A 19,491-nucleotide genomic window follows, 5' to 3' on the forward strand; every position below is an offset into this window, starting at 1 on the left:
CAGTTTACTTTAATTAAAAAAAAGAAAAAAAATTGAACAGATGTTGCCCAAATTTACACAAGACTCAAAACCCAAAACTCAACTCTCTTTAAAATTACTGAATAATTTGCTGATTGATGGAAAGGGATGCAAGTGAAATACACATTATGTGTGATTCTGTAATAACACATTAATTAGAACCTCATTTAAATGAACATAATCCACATCGTTGGAACAGACATTTACAGTGACATTTTGGGAGTTGAAGTTCCTTTATGCATAAATATTTTAAACATTTTCACAAAAGAAGTTCCTTTCTGCATAAATACTGGCCACACAAAGACAGATGAGGAACCCAACACAGTCCACTCCGGAATAGACACTAGTGTTTGTCGGCATCTTGACTTGACAAACTGTTTGACAGTCTAAATGAAAATATAGTACAGGAAAGAACTAGGAAAATGTACAAAGAAGATAGAAAAAGCATTGATAATATCTATGAAAATGTTGGTGTTACAAAAGGTACATTTGTAAAAGAGACCACGGACAGTAAAACAATGGGAATCCAATCATCTGAACTCACAGGTACTGACATTAATTAAAAATGCATTTCATTACACAACATAATAGCACATGTTTGTAAATAATGGCTTAAAGACACAAACATTTGATAATTTTCATGCTTTTAGTTGATGTGTGCTGTGCTAATTGAATTAATAAAGAAAATAACAGCAAGTTTGTTCTTCAGGAAGTGATTCAGTGAAGATCAGAAACTACATAGCAGCTGTAGTGTGTTTGGTGCTGCTGTGTGTTCTTCTGCTGACTGCAGTCATAGTGCTGTGTCTCACACTCATTCAAGAGAGACCACAGCTCATATCCAAGAATGAAAACCTGACCAATGAGAGAGAGCAGCTAACACTCAAGAACACAAACCTGACCAACGAGAGAGAACAACTAATACTCAAGAACACAAACCTGACCAACGAGAGAGAACAACTGATACTCAAGACTCATAATCTGACAAGAGATAGAGATCAGCTAATACAGGAGAAAAATGATCTTCAGAGGAGTCTTGGTAAACTGGGTGAGTTTCTTTGGTCTTTATTTTAGTTTTTTTAAGTTGCTACTTAACAGGAAAATGTTCCACAGTGTGAATTCTGTCATCGTTTCCTCACCTGTATGAGTTTCTTTCTTCTGTTTCATACAAAAGAAGATATTTTGAAAAATGTTAGGATCTGAACCATTGACTTCCACGGTAGGAAAAATATAAATACATAAAATAAAATATGTGGAATCAATGGTGCTCATCAACTTTTCTAAACTTTTTTTTTTTTTTTAACTTATTTTGTGTCTAACAAAAAAATAAAAAAGAACTCACACAGGTTTTGAACAAGTGGAGGGTGAGTAAATGATAACAGAATTTTAATTCAGAAAGTTAACTACTCTTTTAAGGATTGCAGTAAAGTTCCCAATATATTGGGGTAAAAGTGACATTATTAAAATATGATTATTTTACTTTAAATATGTGTGAATTAAGTTGAAAACCAAGATGAACAACCATACCAATCTACACGAGTACAATTTAAAAGATTGCAAGAATAACTGTGATTATACTGTAGCATACCTGGTTTACAGACTATATTTAAATAAGTAGCCTACAAATTGTATTATAAGCTATTTACACAAATGGTAAATTGCAGTAATTGTAAATAGCATAATAATAATAATAATCAATAAAAATTTATTTTTTATGTGACAGTATATGTGACATTATGCAAAATCTTGGGACTGCTTCTGAGAATAATTGGTATAATGTCGAGGCCCGGTTGTTATTTGCTGCATTCATGTACATCACCTGCAATTATAAAGGGTGAAAAAATAATGCAACAAAAAGAACATAAGTAAATACATGGGGATTGAATGTATTACAAGTTTCTTTTCAATAAACAGGAATCTATTTTCTTAAACATCATAGTGAATGGACTGATCTTGATAGTAGATGACTAGTAACACTGTAAATCAAATGCAAACGTGATGAAACCTGTGTTTTATAGGAACACAGACTCAACTTACCTTCAAATATTTAAAATCATGAGGGCTTGTATTGCATGCAGAGGACATTTCACACGCGTGAGAGAGTTTCAAATGAGCTCGCGGGCTCCCGTTTCCTCGCCTCAGATTTAGTTTTCCTCTCGTGGAAATGATTTACGGTGTGCGCAAGCATCAGTTGTATGCTTGGTTATTATTGACAGGGAAATGCCACCATATCTAACCTGCTGATCACTCAAGTTATCCTCAGATGCCTAGGGATGGTTTTGAACATAGTAACAATATGAGCTCAGTTTAAAGAAGTTTTAAATAAATAATAGTTGGTTGTTCACACAGATGGATGGATTTACTATCAGTCCAGTCTTTACTTCATTTCCCCTGATGGGAAGAGCTGGACTGACAGCAGAAGATACTGTACAGAGAGAGGAGCAGATCTGATCATCATAAACAACAGAGATGAACAAGTGAGTGAAAGATGTGTGTTGTTTAGCTGGATGAGTGATGAAATGGGTCTGTTGTCAGTTTATGATATAAATGTGTAATTGTTTCATCTGCTTAGGATTTTGTTAAGATCATTTCTGGTACCAAGGCAGTCTGGATTGGTCTGACTGACAGTGAAGTGGAGGGCAGATGGAAATGGGTTGATGACAGCACACTGACCTCTGGGTGAGAAATCACTGAATTAAACTAACTATTATCTAATGGATTATTCTCAGAGAAAGCAGCACTGAACATCTAATGCTGATCTGTTGATGCAGGTTCTGGAGCCCTGCAGAGCCAAATAGTAACTATGGCAATGAAGACTGTGCTTACAGTTACATCTCATGGTGGTATGATTATCCATGTTACGTTGGTCTTCAGTGGATCTGTGAGATGAACATTTTACACATTGTACTGCCCTAGGAACACCATAAACTATTTTTGAAGCCCTACAATACCTTCATGAATTACTGATGAAATGTAAATACATTTCAATAAATATGTGTGCAGGCTTATATAGTACTTTATGAACATGCGATTAACTTGTTAAAATAAGTGTTTTGTTGAGAAAAAAATGGTTTAGTATTGTTTGGGGAAGTCTTTGTTATAGTGCAGCAATCCTTAATATATCAAATCTTTTTTATTTGAATGCCTTCGAATATTTTATTATGAATAGTTTCAAACTATGAAAGAATTAATAGCAATGAATAAATACATAAATAAAACAGAAATGTCTTCTTCAATATTTATTACTTTTTTAATAAATAAATGAAGAATGAAAGAAAGAAATATGAATGAATGAATGAATTAATGAATGAATTAATTAATGATTTAATTAATAAAACCTTTAAAGGGACAATAAGTAACTTTTTAGATATTTTATTATCTAAAATCAATATTTTTATTCATAAATATGCCCTCAATGGTGTACAAATACCTATGCCAATGTTTAAACTAATCCTCGTAAATGAAGAATTTATTATCTTTATATACATGGGACGGGTAGGTCGACGGAGGCTTCCATGCTGTTCCGCCATCTTGCAAAACTATAATAGCAGAGAGGGACAAAAAGTACTAAGCCAACGCGTTTCCACAACGCGTTTTCGGTCAGAGCCAGAAACGCAGGTGCAGAGCAGTGAGAGGCGCTTGAAACTGCACCGGCAAGTTTAAAAGTCTGGATTGCATTCTTATTATGGACCATACATATGCCGCGCCACAGGAGAAGAAAACAACGTCGCCAAAACAGTCAAAAATAGAACGTAAAAGGAAACGTGACCGTAGATTACAGAAAACAAGAGTTAATGTCGGGGAAGCTTTTTCTAGGTGGAAAGAGCTAATGCTGGATAAAGATTTCAAAAGAGACGCTGAAGTGGCCAGTTTTCTTCTCGACAGGTAAGTCAGTGTTACAATCTATATTACAATATTTTTTTTATCTAACAATGCACATTATTCAGAAAATATAACGAATAAAGAAGACATAACTACTAATTACAATATTTCATGTTTTCCACAGTCAGTAATTCATACTGTAACATTCGTTTGTTTATGGTCATGTTGCAGTTTGTTTGAAATAACACACCTGTTCACCTGAAGGAAAACTCGACGAAGTGCTATTAGAAGACATCCCGTCAAAGCTTTTTGGTACATATCGCCTACCGTAGATGCAACGCGCATTTGAAAAAGCGAGGCGCTGGAGAGCAAAATTAGTTTGAATGCAAAATACAATTTCACCACTAGATGGGAGTAATTCCTACTTAGTGTCCCTTTAAGTTTTTCTTAAATATTCTTAAATCACTATTGAATAAAAGCCTTCCCGTATCTCAAACAGTAAAGCAAAGTCATGGGTTTGATTCTCAGGGACAAAAATGATTTCTCAACAATAATAACCAGCTGCTGACATACAATTCTACAAGTAATCTGATTGGATGAAAACAAAAACAATTCTGAACAGTCTATGATAAACTCTTTTGATTGGCATCTTCTAAAATTAGTATGTCAAAAGCAGAAGGACTGGGACAATGGCAGGACAATTCCCTCTGGGAAAAGCAATCACATAATTTAATGGAATATTCAATAATTGAATAATTTTTTTATTTCATCATAATGAATTACAGTTTTTGTTGTTTCAGGTTCTGGAAGGCTATTGAGGATAATAGTGGACTGGGTAATGAAGTGTTGTGTTTTTGTCCACGAGGTTGGCTGTTTGTTCATGTAAATATATATTTAATATGATTAACATGAAAAGAGTTGATACATTAAGTATTGTCTAAGACTGAGTCATCAAACCATAAATTCAAATTATTAATTCAATAGCACTAATTCAATCAGTGACGAAATAAGGACATTTCTTTACGAGTGAGACATTGGCTGTGTTTGAAATCACCCCCCAACCATTGATCACTCTTTCCTACTTTACTCCACTAATATAGACCACTTGAAATAATCAATGGAAGTGAGTGAATGAATTCGGACACTGAGTGTGCCAGAAAGACTTCAGATGACATCATCTGCTAAGACGCGATAATTAATTTGGAGCGACTCCCAAGGGTTTCTCTTTCAAGGGGTTAAACATTTGCTATTGTGGTGCATTATGGGACTGAATGAGTGCACCCAATAATGTCCACTATCATTTTGGACACCACTTCAAATGGCTGTCCCCTCAAACTATACAGGGCGAGGGTCATTGACTCATTTAGTCAATCAATTCATTCAAATATACTCATTCACTTGAAAATAAAACATCACTGCTGTGTTTTGCTCTGAGAAGTGAAACTCTTTATTCTGCTTTGGCTTTGTTTGTAACTATTTTCATCAATGGAGCAAAAATAGACTAAAATACTGTACATGTTCCTCTACGTTAACTTGACTATTAAACTGTTGGGTCTGCATCTGATGTTGTCCTTGAACAACAGTAATATAGCGCAAGTAGGATCGTTTGATCAAAGTGTAATTTACTATATAAATTGCAGTTACATGAGAACGCGTCTTGTAGTTCTGTATCTGTCACACTGTGGTCAGTAATAATGGTGGGAGACATTGAAAATCTTATCTGGTGTGTTCAGCACGTAACTCCAGGAAGCTAAACATTTAGCAAATAAGAAGAACTTGGTGTTTCAGGATGGTAGTGGCCTGTAGAGGAATGCTAATGAACATCTCTCAATTTTGTCAGTATTTCTATTGATTCTATATCACACACACATGATGACACACAGAGATGACAGTGGCTATCTGAGTGCAGATCATGACTTCAGGACAGAGAAAAGCACACATAATCCACTTTAGCACACAGGTAATCATGTTCATGTCCTTATCTTTTCAGTGTGCACGGTCAGTCATCTTATATCATATCTGTGGTGTTCAGAAGTGATTGTTTGAAGATCTGTTCTTCTGATGTTATTAAAGGATTTTAAGTTAAAGTTACAGGCAAGAACTAAGCATATGCTTATGTTTTGGGGAGTCACTAACTAGGGTCATCCTCCTCATGAATGAAAATACACATAGCAAAACATGTTTACTCAGTTAGGATGGTCAAAAATCTGATTTCTGGATTGAATTTATTATCTGAACTCTACAATGACAATCTTTAACACAGCTGAAGCACCGTAGCCTAATTGAAAAAGTCAGTAATTGTTTGCCCTTTATTAATGATCTAAACTTCAGATGAGGTCCAGTGCATGAGCGTCCGTTCAAATACGACACAGAAACATTACAGCATTAGTGTGGTGTTTTAATGACTGTCTCATGGAAGACCAGAGGCCTTCACAGAAATGTCCATGCCTCTCAATATTCAAATTCACTCTTTACGAAAACAAAGTGCATAATGTAAATAAGATATTCACTGTGCAGTGTGTATTATTATTATTATTTACTTTGAATTTAAATTAATAATAATAAAAAAAGTAAAATATATTACATGCATTTTGTTTGTGTCTCTGTAAACAAGATTTATTATTATTCTGTAGCTGAATTATAAGCAAAATTGACATTGTTAAGAAATGGGTGCCACGTTCCTACAGTTTGTCTGAAAATCATTTCCCTGTCAGATGCCTCTGAAACTCAGAGATGAACAAGTGAATGTTTGCTATGTTTAGCAGCTAAGTGAGTGATGGTCAGATGTATATGTAATGTATATAATATATATGTATATGATATAAATGTGTAATTGTGGTATCTGTTTAGGATTTTGTTAAGAAAATTACTGATAAAAGAGAATACTGGACTGGTCTGACTGACAGTGGTGAAGGGCAAAATTAAAGACCTGAATTGGTCTGATAAGGGAGACATACAAAATTAAATCAATACATTGAATAAGGCTGCACATTTCAAAGCACCTAAGTCGATTTTTAAAAGCGAAAAAATAAATAAATAAATAATAAAAAAATAATAATAATAATAAAAAACTAATAGTTTTTATATAATATATCTTTAAAATTGTGTTTAAAGCAATCAAATAAATAAATAAATAAATCTTCCAAAGGCTGGCATTAGAAAAAACAAAAGCTTGTTAAAAATGGATTGCATCACTGGGACAGGATAATTTTCAAGCAGACCTCAACAAAGGGTCACTAAAGTTTGAGGAATATTCTGTGTTAAGTACCATAATTTCCACTCCATTTTCATCTCTCCAAAAAATTAAAAGTGAGGCACTTTCAATGGAAGTGAAAGAGACCAATTCATAAATGTTAAAATAATAATTTGTATATAAAATGCTCAAATAATATACAACAGAACAATCAATAAAGTTCTCACAAAAATCCCTTACACCATAAAAAAAAAAAAAAAAAAAAATCTGTATTGAATCTTGTCTGTATTTTTAACGTGATATATCCACTCAACCAATCACAGCGCACCATTCATCTAACTCTGGACAGTAATGCCAGCACTTTGAATACACTCGGCATCCTATTTTTCCTCATTTACTTTGTACTTTGTGATCAACAAACAAGGACTGCATGATTAATCGCGTGTGATTGTCATGAACATCTCGCAAGTAGAGCCTATCCTGTGATTAATAATACAGTTAGATTTCCATCACAGGCTATCAGATGGAAATTATTCAGAGGCATTTACTACACAGAGCCGTAAATCATTGACAATCTATGCTATAACATGTTCATTACATGAATCACATTCGATTATGAACGCAATATTGCATAGCTTGTCAGTGGTAGTGTTTTTTATTAATGCTATTTATGTTTTTGTTAATACAGCACATAGCACTAGTCAACTAAATAAATGTAACATGGAAAAGATGAATGCCATTTTATAATTTCTATGGTCTTATGTTATAATGTTGTTCATGTTCTTGTTCATGATTAAATTTTATTTTATTGCTGTAATTAATTTATATAATTAACAAGATGACCTGTTGAATTAATTATGGAAGCGATGACAGATGAATGTATTTTTAGTCCAGTGCCTGTATGTAAGATTACTATTGACCAATTTCAGAGGCTGTCACATGTGGATCAACTTACTATGTTGTGTAGTTTCATTACTTTTCATATGAAAAATAACTTTCATGTTGATTCAATGGATTTATAGCATTTTGAGAAAAAAAATATAATGGATTTATTGCATTTTGAAAAAAATAAATAACATTTTATAATAAGTCTTTGAAAATCAAAACATGGATTTTAATTTGTAATGTTATTATAACCTAAAGATGCTATGTGAAAGTTTGAAACAGAAAATAATGGTTATCATCTTGCCATGTTCATGTTAAAGAAAACACATTTTTACTAAAAACTCATACATATCAGAGTTAGCTGTGGATAAATTCGGAGATGTAGATGTCTTTAAAAAGAATCCAAGGATTTATACAGGGCAGGCAGGAGCACAAATAACACTGGACAGGGTACACCGGGTAGAACCCATTTTAAATACTCAAATAAATGAGGGAATTAATGAGACACACCTGAGATTACTGAACACCAGACACAAGGGAAAACTAGGTCACAGGGAGAAAATGGGGAGCAAAACACAACAACACGGAAACACTGAGCTGACATATATGGGTCATTCCTGGTGTGCGGTAAAATTTTGGCTTCAGAAGTGTTGGAAAAAAAGTTACATGATTTTGTTTTTTGCATTCTAAATGCCAAAATAGTGACATGATTAACTATTAGGAATGGATATTGGTCAAGCTCGGGGACTCAAAAAAATAATAATTATGGGTAGATTGTTCAGACACTGGCCATGAATATATTCTACCCAGTTAGGAACATAGATAGTTGTCACAACATTTTGATAATGTAAAGCTTAAAGAATAATGAGCTTACATGTATGCCATTTTATTATTGTTTTATTTGAAAAACAATACCAAAACAATTATTGATGAATAGAATATGTCTTAATTATTAAGAAAAGGTACTTTTTGTGCCAATTTCTGCCAATAGGGTTGTAAATAATAATCAAAATTTACGGAAACAAAAAATAGCTATGTAGTTCCTTCACAATCAATCACGGTGGGAAAACGATTATCTGTTCAGATGACTATATGTATTTGCTATATACACTAAATACTATTTATTCTGTTAGAATTTCCACCCTGTTAGTTGCCCATTACACCCTGTTAGGTTTATAGACCATCCCACAAACCCGCTCTAACTTCCTGATCTGAATCAAATGATTTGTGATACACACTTTGAAGTGCGGATCTGAATCAAATAATTTGTGATACACAATCCGATTGGAGGATTGTGTAACAATAAGAATCCAATTTAAAAAAAATATAAATATATAACATCAACTGCTTGGAGATTAATCTTAGGCCGGAAGGTGCATACCCAACAGGAGAGAGACGCACATCATGTGAGTGTTCTGGATGCAGAATTTACTGGCGTGTGGACGGGGCAACCCTGTCATTCACATGTGTAGCATTTGGACCAATCAGACACACAACTATTTGTTATATTTAACAAATAATATAACTGTAACGATACAACTCCATAATCATCTGGAAGAAGGAGGCGGGAACCGACCAAAATGAAACTTTAATAATCACAACATAAACAAAACAGCACACCAGCCCCTCACGGACGACTGGTGCGCTAAAATAAAAATCAAAACATAAACTAAAAGCCAGGCCTGGTCCTCTCTCGTCCTTCACTATAGTTTTATATAATCCAGTTTTATATCCTTCCATCTCCTACATGGGACTAGATACCGGCGGTGGGGCGCAGGTGTAGCTCATCTCCAATCACTACACCTGGCCTCACTCCTCGTTCCCACGCCTCTCGGCCCCGCCCCACTCGCCACATACCCCCATCGCCCCTCGCAGGCCGGGGGTACTCACGAGACTGCGCTCTGAACTGAAGCTCGCCCGTCCCCGGCAACTCGCTCCAGCCCACTGCCTCGAGCGTCCATGGCGGCACATAATTCGTCAGCTCGAGGGCACCGCGGATTCACCACAGCGGCGAGGGATCTTCAGCAGCGCGTCCCTCCTTCTCCCGGGCTTCGGAACCACTGTAACGATACAACTCCATAATCATCCGGAAGAAGGAGGCGGGAACCGGCGCACAATCAAAATTAAACTTTAATAATCACAACATAAACAAAACAGCACACCAGCCCCTCACGGGCGACTGGTGCGCTCAAAAAAAAAATCAAAACATAAACTAAAGCCAGGCCTGGTCCTCTCTCGTCCTTCACTATAGTCGCTCCAGTTTTATATCCTTCCATCTCCTACGTGGGACTTGATACCGGCGGTGGGGCGCAGGTGTAGCTCATCTCCAATCACTACACCTGGCCTCACTCCTCGTTCCCACGCCTCTCGGCCCTGCCCCACTCGCCACAATAACGCCCCTTCATCTAAACAAAGGTTCTATGGACCCTTCCCCCAAAATGCAACTATCACCTCAAAAAAGGCAGAACAGGCCTCTGGTTCCATAACAACCAAAGGCACACTGATAACACTAGGTTTATTGCTCCCAGGAATGTGGCAAAGCTACTATTAACTCAAGCCTCAAAAACAGACACACAATGCAAATAAAAAGGGACTCTTCTTTAATTAATTCATAGAAAAACCTTTCTTTGAATGAACACGCATATACTTTAGGGCACTGTGTATGCTGTAGCTGTTCTTGTATGTTGTGTTTTGTGTATTGCATATGCTTTATGCATGCTTATGACAGATCACTAGTTGATATAACCTCATCTATATGATGTTAAAGTGCATCAGGACTCTTTATCAAACAGGCGAGACATGCAAGAATCAAACTTAGTTTTATTAATTGAAACATTAAGTATCATATGCACCTTTTACAAAGGTGTGTTTGAACTAAGAAACTGATGTTTCCTTCAGGCTGTAGATCTGCTGAATATCAAATTGTATGATTTCCTCATGTTCTTTAATTCTGTTCTCTTTACTGTTTAAGCTTTAGCCCTTCTTCCTATGCCAACTGAATGTATGTTTGTGTGTGTGTATGTTAGACTAGTTTAAGTGTTTATGTAGTTAATCAAGTCTTATTTGTATCACACTTGAGGTTGTTCAATGTTTGCTCATAAATGAAGTCCCCAATCATGCAGATTTTTGCTACATGCTCTGATTAGTATTGTACAGTAAGAAAGTTATTTTCCAGGGAATAAACAGGGAATTAATGTTCTTAGAATTGACACAGAGTTGACACTGAGAGGTCAACTAAATGCTTACAGTGGATCTAAAAATTAATAATTATTCATAACTAGTTATGATTGATTATTCATATTTCCCCTTTGAGCTGATTCACTACACATGAGAAGTGAGAAATTTCTTGTTTAAGAAGCTGTTGTATTTGAACATACATCACATTAGAGAAGTGAAGACTACAATAACTTCCGTTTAATACATTTCAACTGTCACAAGATCACACACTGACCACAAACTTGTTTTCAACTAGCTTTAAAAAGAAGATGTGTCCAGACTACTTAAACACAACTACACAGGAACAAGGAACTAAATCATTTAATGTTTGATGGTCAAAGAGCAGAAATGTCTGATGATATTTATAACGTTGTCATTGGGACTGAGTTTGAGAAAATGATCAAAGATAGAGAGGAGATGACAGTGGTTAAATATGAGAGTGTAGATTGTGTGAGAGGTCGTGAATTCAGGGCAGAGACGAAGACACCCCAACCACTTCAGCACACAGGTAATCACATTAATTTATTTGATAAAAACACCACCATTTGCATGTTCAGTCTTTTAACATCTTGTCTGTGGTGTTCAGGATGTGAGATTGTGTGAAGAGCAGAAGCTCCAGTTTGTTCGGTGCTGCTGTTTTCTTCTAATGCTATTATACTCAGTTACGATGTTCACAAATCTGATATCTGAAATGCTCTTCATCAGTGAAGCAAACCTCAGATGAGGTCAGGTGCATCTGAGTATCTGTTCAAATCATAAATAAATAAATAAATAATAATGATAAAAACAGAAAGTATGTGGTATTAAAAAATATATATATATACTGTACATGACTGAGGTCTTTGAACAAAAATGTCTGAACCTGTTTATGCCAACGTAAAGAACACAGGAAATAGACAATTTCAATTTCATGTCCAAAATACATAATATGCCAAAATGGGTCTCCAGAAGTGTGTTTCATTCAACCAGAAATGCTTCCTGAGTAAACGCCAGTTTTCCAATTTATGAGTGAGATTTCAGTCTTCATTTATTATTTGTATATTATCCAGTTATACATCACCAGTCTCTTCGAAACACTCCAGTACTTAAAACAGGTTTGAATAAAACAAAGGTGTTGAACAGGAGTTAAGGATGCATTATTATTAATATTAATTCATCCCAGGGTTTGGTTTGTATTCATTTTTAATGAAAGAAAATAGTATGTGAGAAAAGTATGTTAGATGTGACTGTTACAATGCAAAATACTGCACACTCCACCAAAACACATCTGCAAGATAAAAGAAACAAGGCAAAAGTTTCGTTCACATGTTCAGTCACAGTTATTACAATGCAAACATCATAATGAGAGTTAAGATAAAACACACCTGGTCCTGTATTCACAAAACATCTTAAGACTAAAAGTAGCTCATAACTCGCAGATTTAGAAGAAAATCTTAAAATCAATGGATGTGTTAAACCTAAATTTAGGACTCCTAAATTTGTGCTCTAAGAGTATTTCACAAAACATTTTAGCTCTAAAACTCGCTCCTAAATCTGTGAAAGGTTAGGAGTAGTGAAGTAAGATCAAACAACAAACTATCCAATAATGGCTGTTGTCGACAATCTGCCTCTGAAAGTAAAGATTAGGAACAAAATTAATTATTTAGTATTATTAATTACTCAATGCTTAATAATGTGTTTGTTTCTCAAGAGTTCACATCTTCATTCACATATTCTTTCCATGAGTCTTATCACAAGCTGCTCTCTTGCTGTCGCTGACTTATCTGATGATTTCGAAGTTAGTGCAATTTATCATAAGGCAAAAATTAAAAAAAAAAAAAGAAAAAAAAAGCAAACAAAATCTGCCACTATTCAGTGCAAAGAAAAGTACAATTAGTAATTAATGTTTACAGTAAGTGCAAATAGCCTTCAAAACTGTAGCTGCACTTAAGAATATAAGTACAACTTAACTTAATGTTGCTCTTAGGGGTAAAAGGGTAAAAGGGTAAAAGGCAAAAGTATGTTGGCATAGCAGTAATAAAAGTATCAACCTGATTAGATCACAAAAAAAAAGAAAAAAAAAAAAAGAACACGGAAGAAGAAATGGATGGAGAACAGATCTCTTTAGTTCCACTTCACAGCTAGCCTGACTACGTCAGTCTTCCTACTTCCGCTCAATTTCATTTCGCTTCTGTACGAAGCAAAGTGAAGTAGCAGAGTCTGGTATTAACAGGCTACTTCACACCCGCCAATGGTTTTGATTTAAATATAATAATGACTTTAGAAGCCTGTCACAACAGGAAACCCTGAGAGAAAATATAACCTATTGCATGTCATACATATACTAACATACACATCAGATAATATTTCATAGTTCAATTACAAAACACTTTTCACAATTTACAGTACTTTAATACATCAAAAACATGCTTCATATTCAGCTACTTATCAATGCTAATTAATCATGCATTTATTTGTATAATTTAAAACCATATCAAGATTATTATAGAATAATAGAAAGAATGTAAAATAATATATATATACACACACACACTGTAAAACCCGACAAGTTAACTTAACTCAAATCGTTTGAGTAAACCGATTGCCTTGACTTTAAAACCCGACAAGTAAACTTAACTCAAACGGTTTGAGTAAACAGATATCCTTAAGTTCCGTTAACTCAAACCATTTGAGGAAACCGATTGCCTTAAACCATTTAAGTTGAAAAAACTAACAGTTATGAGTACTCTGAGCTTAATTCAGTTGAGTTCACTGAAAGAATATATACATTGCATTTAAGTAATTAAGTGATTAATTGAGTGATAATTGTGAATTAGTGATGAACAGCTGCTGTTAACAAACATAATTACTGAAGAAAAGAGAAACACAAGAACTACTACAACTGACTTCAGACCCAGACTTAGATGAAATCAACTGAAATAAAATACATGAAATCTCTCAAGATCTGATTAAACAACCCCACAAACAGCATCAGCAGCTCCACTTATTAATAACCAGACTGACTTTATTTCTGTCAGACGTCTACAGAAGATCTTATTGAGAATGAACTAAGGTTTAGATGTTGATTTAGTTTCATTTGAAGTAACCATGTTAGAGATCAGTGTTTGCTTTAGTTGGGCTCTTGACTCTTGATTTCTGTCTTAGTCTTTTCTCTGGCTGTTATTACCATGTGTTTCTAAAACATATTTGTTATAACTCAAAAGCCCAGAAGAAAAGCCATCAGATGTTAACCTGTACCTAGGTGTAGATTGTTATACTTTATATTGGTGATGATAATCATCAATTTTTTATCTGTATGGAGTCCAATCTCTGATGAAATAAATGTGTAATTAGTAGAAGTGGACCTAGTAAAAATGACACTAAGAGCCAGTGGTTCTGTGACAATCAGTTAACACACAAGTGACTTTCTAAACATTTTGTACACATAAATTTTTCTTCTATGCCAGTACCTGGTCAAACACAGACATCAATAATCAGAATATGAACCTCTACAATGGTGACGAAAAAAAACATGCTGCATTGCATGCTGGGTACTATTATAGTACAAAACTCATCCATGGCTCCCAGCATGCTCTGCTGGAATTTTTTTATGGTCACCATTGTTGAGGTTCATATTCTGATTATTGATGTCTGTGTATGACTAGTTAACACCATAGAAGTCCAAACTGTTTGGGAAGTCTTTGTATTAACTGATTATCACAGAACCACTGGGTCTTAGAATCACTTTTACTATAATCAATCAAATTATGCAACCCATATTTCATCAAAGATACAACTCCGTACAGTTCAATAATTGATGATTATCATAACCAATATAAAGTATAACAACCTACACCCAGGTACAGGTTAACACCTGATGGTTTTTCTTCTAGGCTTTTGAGTTACAACAAACGTGTTTTAGAAACACATGGTAATAACAGCCAGAGAAAAGACTAAGACATAAATCAAGGGTCAAGAGCCCAACTAAAGCAAACACTGATCTCTAACATAGTTACTTCAAATGAAACAATAAATCAACATCTAAACCTTAGTTCATTCTCAATAAAATCTTCTGTAGACGTCTGACAGAAATAAAGTCAGTCTGGTTATTAATAAGTGGAGCTGCTGATGCTGTTTGTGGGGTTGTTTCATCAGATCTTGAGAGATTTCATGTATTTTATTTCAGTTGATTTCATCTAAGTCTGTTTCTGAAGTCAGTTGTAGTAGTTCTTGTGTTTCTCTTTTCTTCAGTGATTCTGTTTGTTAACAGCAGCTGTTCATCACTAATTCTCAATCAGCACTTAGTTAATCACTTAATTACTTGAATGCAAAGTTTTAAAACTTACATGGTTTAAATCAAGGCAATCTATTTACTCAAACGGTTTGAGTAAAGTTTCCTTATCAGGTTTTACAGTGCACACACACACACACACACACACACACACACACACACACACACACACACATATTCATTTATCTTTTTTTTTTACACTGCCTAATCAGTATTTTAACTTTTTTTTTTTTTTCAGTATAAATCTCTAAATACCCTTAAAACAAGCATTTACAAAACTGTGTAAAATATACCACAAAATATAGTTTTTTTTTTTTTATTAAATAGAATTTAATTGGAATGCAACAGAAACCAAAAGATGGTTAGGATTTGACAAACCTGAAACAGTTACTGACAGCAGTTCTGTTGAAAAAATGTACTTCCTTGGAAATCATGAAATAACTCACACTTCTTAAAGGGATCCCCGGGTATTAAGACATGTATCGCTTAATATACCATGAATTATGTCTCTTATTGAAATATGTAATAGAAAACCCACGAAAGATATGTTATTTTTTTTTAAATCACATAGTTGAATACATATTTTGGACTATGGGGGGCTGCATTATTCTGATGATGTAAAATAGTTACACTCTGTGAGCTACTGCCTCTACCTGTTGCTTTTTTAAACTGCAATACAAGTCGGAATACACAACTCCGAAAATAAAATACTGATATGATGACTACAGCTACTGAAATAGCTTACAGGTGGTTATGGATATAAGTATAGGCTTAAACCAAATGCCGTACCATCGATTTTTCCCCACTAGTAGTCTAAACGTCCCAGATCTCAAGGGAAATCCACGCTGAGAAACTCCTCCAGCGGCCGTGTTTCTTGTCTCAGCTGTTAGTAAGGTGTTTCAGTAGCTGTGGTCCACTAAAAACCTCAAAGGCATCAGGGCTGAAGTGGAATGAAAAAAGCGGGTCTTTAGGATGTTTTATTCGTCCACATGCATCTTCCCATTTTTTTTTCCTCTTCTTATCACTAGGAAATCAGTGAAGTCCTATATTGCTTCTTTGCTTTGAGTTGTATCAAGGTAAAAAGCAGTGTTTCACCGAGTGAAACCATTTGAAGTCACCAACACAAAATGAACTGTGCACATAAAATAATGGCGGCCCCCTCAGGGTAAAAACAAAATACATCTATCACGGGTTTTCTGTTACATTTTTCAATAACAGACATCATTTTATTATATTAAGCTAAACATGTCTTGAGGATCCCTTTTAAAAACATGTATATGTAGCCACAGTTAAAACTGTAAACTGATCACCGCTCTGGACTGCTGATGTAGCAGCAAATGAAAGATTTCCAGCAGCACCCACTGTCAAAAAGTACAAGCCCCTGATGAATTTAAACAGAAATACAATAAATGACTTTATCTTTGTTTATATATATATTTAAATCACATTAAAATGAACTAAATCCACACTGTAGAGAAGGGGAAACAAATCCAGTGTACTTCTGTGGTAAGTTGTATTTACAGTCAGCATAAATACTGGCCACATAAAAACACAGATGAGGAACACACCACAGTCCACTCTAGGAGAGACACTAGTGTTACTTCAGAAAGTCTAAAAAGCATAAAATAAAATCTATGAGTAAAACTGATAATAATAAGCACTGATAACATCTATAAAAATGACATCATAAGAGGTAAAACTGGAAAAGACTCAACGCAAGGAAAACCAACTGAACTCACACGTCCTGATATTAATAATTCACCTAGTTTTGATGCTCTGAACTGATGTTGTGCTGTGTTAAGTATATAGATAAAGAGAATAACAGTATGTTTGTTCTTCAGGAAGTGATTCAGTGAGGATCAGAGACTACAGAGCAGCTGTAGTGTGTTTGGTGCTGCTGTGTGTTCTTCTGCTGACTGCAGTCATAGTGCTGTGTGTCACACTCACTCAAGAGAGACAACAGCTCATATCTAAGATTGAAAACTTGATCAATGAGAGAGAGCAGCTAACACTCAAGAACACAAACCTGAGCAATGAGAGAGAACAGCTAATACTCAAGATCACAAACCTGACCAGTGAACTTCGGATCTGTGGTAAAGTTTCTTTACTATGTGTAGTTATTTGCTTTCCACCTTATTTTTAATTTCCATTTTTAAGAATTAGTTTCTAGTGTCATTTGCTTCCACTTATTTAAGCTGTACAAAACAGCTTTTTTAGTTGCTTGATAAACTGGTGTTTCTTACCATATTTAATTTACTGTTGTAATTATAAACAAACTGGTCTGAAGTGCAATATTTTTTTTTACCGTAGCTTTGTACATTAGTCTCACACATTCATTACACAAAATGGTGAGTGTAAATGGGATTAAAAAGCTAACAGCTGAACTGGTTCTGTTAACAGTTGGATGGACTTGCTATCAGTCCAGTTTTTACTACATGTCCAAAGAGAAGAAGAACTGGACTGAGAGCAGAAGATACTGTACAGAGAGAGGAGCAGATCTGATCATCATAAACAACAGAGAGGAACAAGTGAGTGAGAGATTGTGTTTACAGTGTGTAGAAGATGAATGTGAGATGGTCAGATGAAATGTGTCTATTTTTGATATATATGTGCTACCTTTTATCTGCTCAGGATTTCATTCACAACAGGTCTGGTAATGGTATATTTTATATTGGCCTGACTGACAGAGAAGTGGAGGGCACATGGAAATGGGTTGATAACAGCACACTGACCCCTGGGTGAGAAATTACTGAATTAAACAAATTATTCTCAAAGTCAGTATCATATCACACAGAAAACAGCAATGAACATCAAATTCTGATCTGTAGTTTCAGCTTCTGGGCGCAAGGAGAGCCAAATGGAGTACAAGGCATTCTAGACGAGGACTGTGTTATGACTGTAGCTGTGCCTCCACCAGAGTGGGGTAATAGAGTAGGGTGGCTTGATGATGCATGTAATAAACCTTTTCAATGGATCTGTGAGAAGAGGATTCCACAGTTCATTCTACCATAGGAACATCACACACCTTTCTGACACAAGTTCAACAATCAAAACTTTTGTAATAATTGATTATCATCTAAAAGTGTTTCTCAACCTTGTTTCTAGAAGTCACCCACAACTGCACATTTTGACTCCCATTTCATGTCGAAAATAAATGGGACTCCAGAAGGGTTATTCATTCAACCACAAATGCTTTGTAAGTGAATGTCAGAGTTTTCCAATTTAAATATGAGATTTCAGTCTTCATTTATTATTTGTACATTATCCAGTTATAGATCACCAGTCACTGTGAAACACTCCAGTACTTACAACAAGTTTGAATAAAACAAAGGTGTTAAACAGGAGTTAAGACTGCAGCATTTGTATTAATTCATCCCAGGATTTGGTTTGTATTCATTTTTTTTTTTCATCTTAATTGCATTTAAATCCCATTAAAAATAATTAAATCCACACTGTAGAGAAGGGCAAACACGTCCAATGTACTTCTGCACTGTTTAAGTTCCTTTGAAGTTCAATTTATCTCAGGTTTTGTTTGTAAGTATTTTTCATGGTTTCAAAGTGTGAGACAAGTACTGTATGTTATACTCATTTTGGTTAAGGTAAAACACATCTAATCTAATATATATATAAAAAAAATAATAATAATAATAACAGAAGAAAATGACGGAGAAGAGATATCTCTAGTTCCTTTGCATAGTTACCTATGGTTTTGCTTTAAATATATTTTAAATATTTAATATATTAACATACACATCAGATTACATTTCAAAATTCAATTTCAAAATACCTTTCACAGTTTACTTTCATACAACACATGCCTGACATTACTTAATCCTGCAGTGTAAGCAGAAAGACAATGTATGTAACCACCTTATGACTCACAAATCTGTTTTTACATTGAGAGCTCTTATTGCTGCAACACGGTCACTGATGTAAACATTCCTCTAACAAGTTTTTAATTTGATTTCATATGATTGAACTGCACCACAAACACCAAAATATGTTTAGGATTTGTTTTCCAGCAGCAGCCACTGTCAAATTGTACACGGTCATAATGAATGAGGACAATAAATAATTACGTCTTAATATA

The 19,491-nt window shown here is 34.8% G+C and overlaps 2 protein-coding genes across 2 annotated transcripts in view; both read left to right on the forward strand.

The window, feature by feature from the left end:
- The first annotated feature begins 353 nt into the window (after window positions 1–353).
- On the forward strand, window positions 354–3,194 carry LOC113054228 (CD209 antigen-like protein C). The gene is made up of 5 exons (XM_026219605.1): window positions 354–564; window positions 728–1,063; window positions 2,365–2,492; window positions 2,588–2,694; window positions 2,787–3,194. The coding sequence occupies exons 1-5, from the start codon at window positions 441–443 to the stop codon at window positions 2,929–2,931; spliced, it is 840 nt and encodes a 279-aa protein (XP_026075390.1). The 5' UTR covers window positions 354–440; the 3' UTR covers window positions 2,932–3,194.
- Window positions 3,195–11,252: 8,058 nt separating this feature from the next.
- The window catches only part of LOC113053897 (uncharacterized), a 29,536-nt gene continuing 21,297 nt past the window's right edge, over window positions 11,253–19,491 (forward strand). The window contains exon 1 of the mRNA XM_026219076.1: window positions 11,253–11,639. Coding sequence (XP_026074861.1) covers window positions 11,456–11,639 — 184 coding nt within the window. The 5' untranslated portion in view covers window positions 11,253–11,455. The remainder of the gene's footprint in view (window positions 11,640–19,491) is intronic.

The sequence above is a fragment of the Carassius auratus genome, chromosome 35 (assembly GCF_003368295.1).
Source record: "Carassius auratus strain Wakin chromosome 35, ASM336829v1, whole genome shotgun sequence".
Taxonomy (NCBI): domain Eukaryota; kingdom Metazoa; phylum Chordata; class Actinopteri; order Cypriniformes; family Cyprinidae; genus Carassius; species Carassius auratus.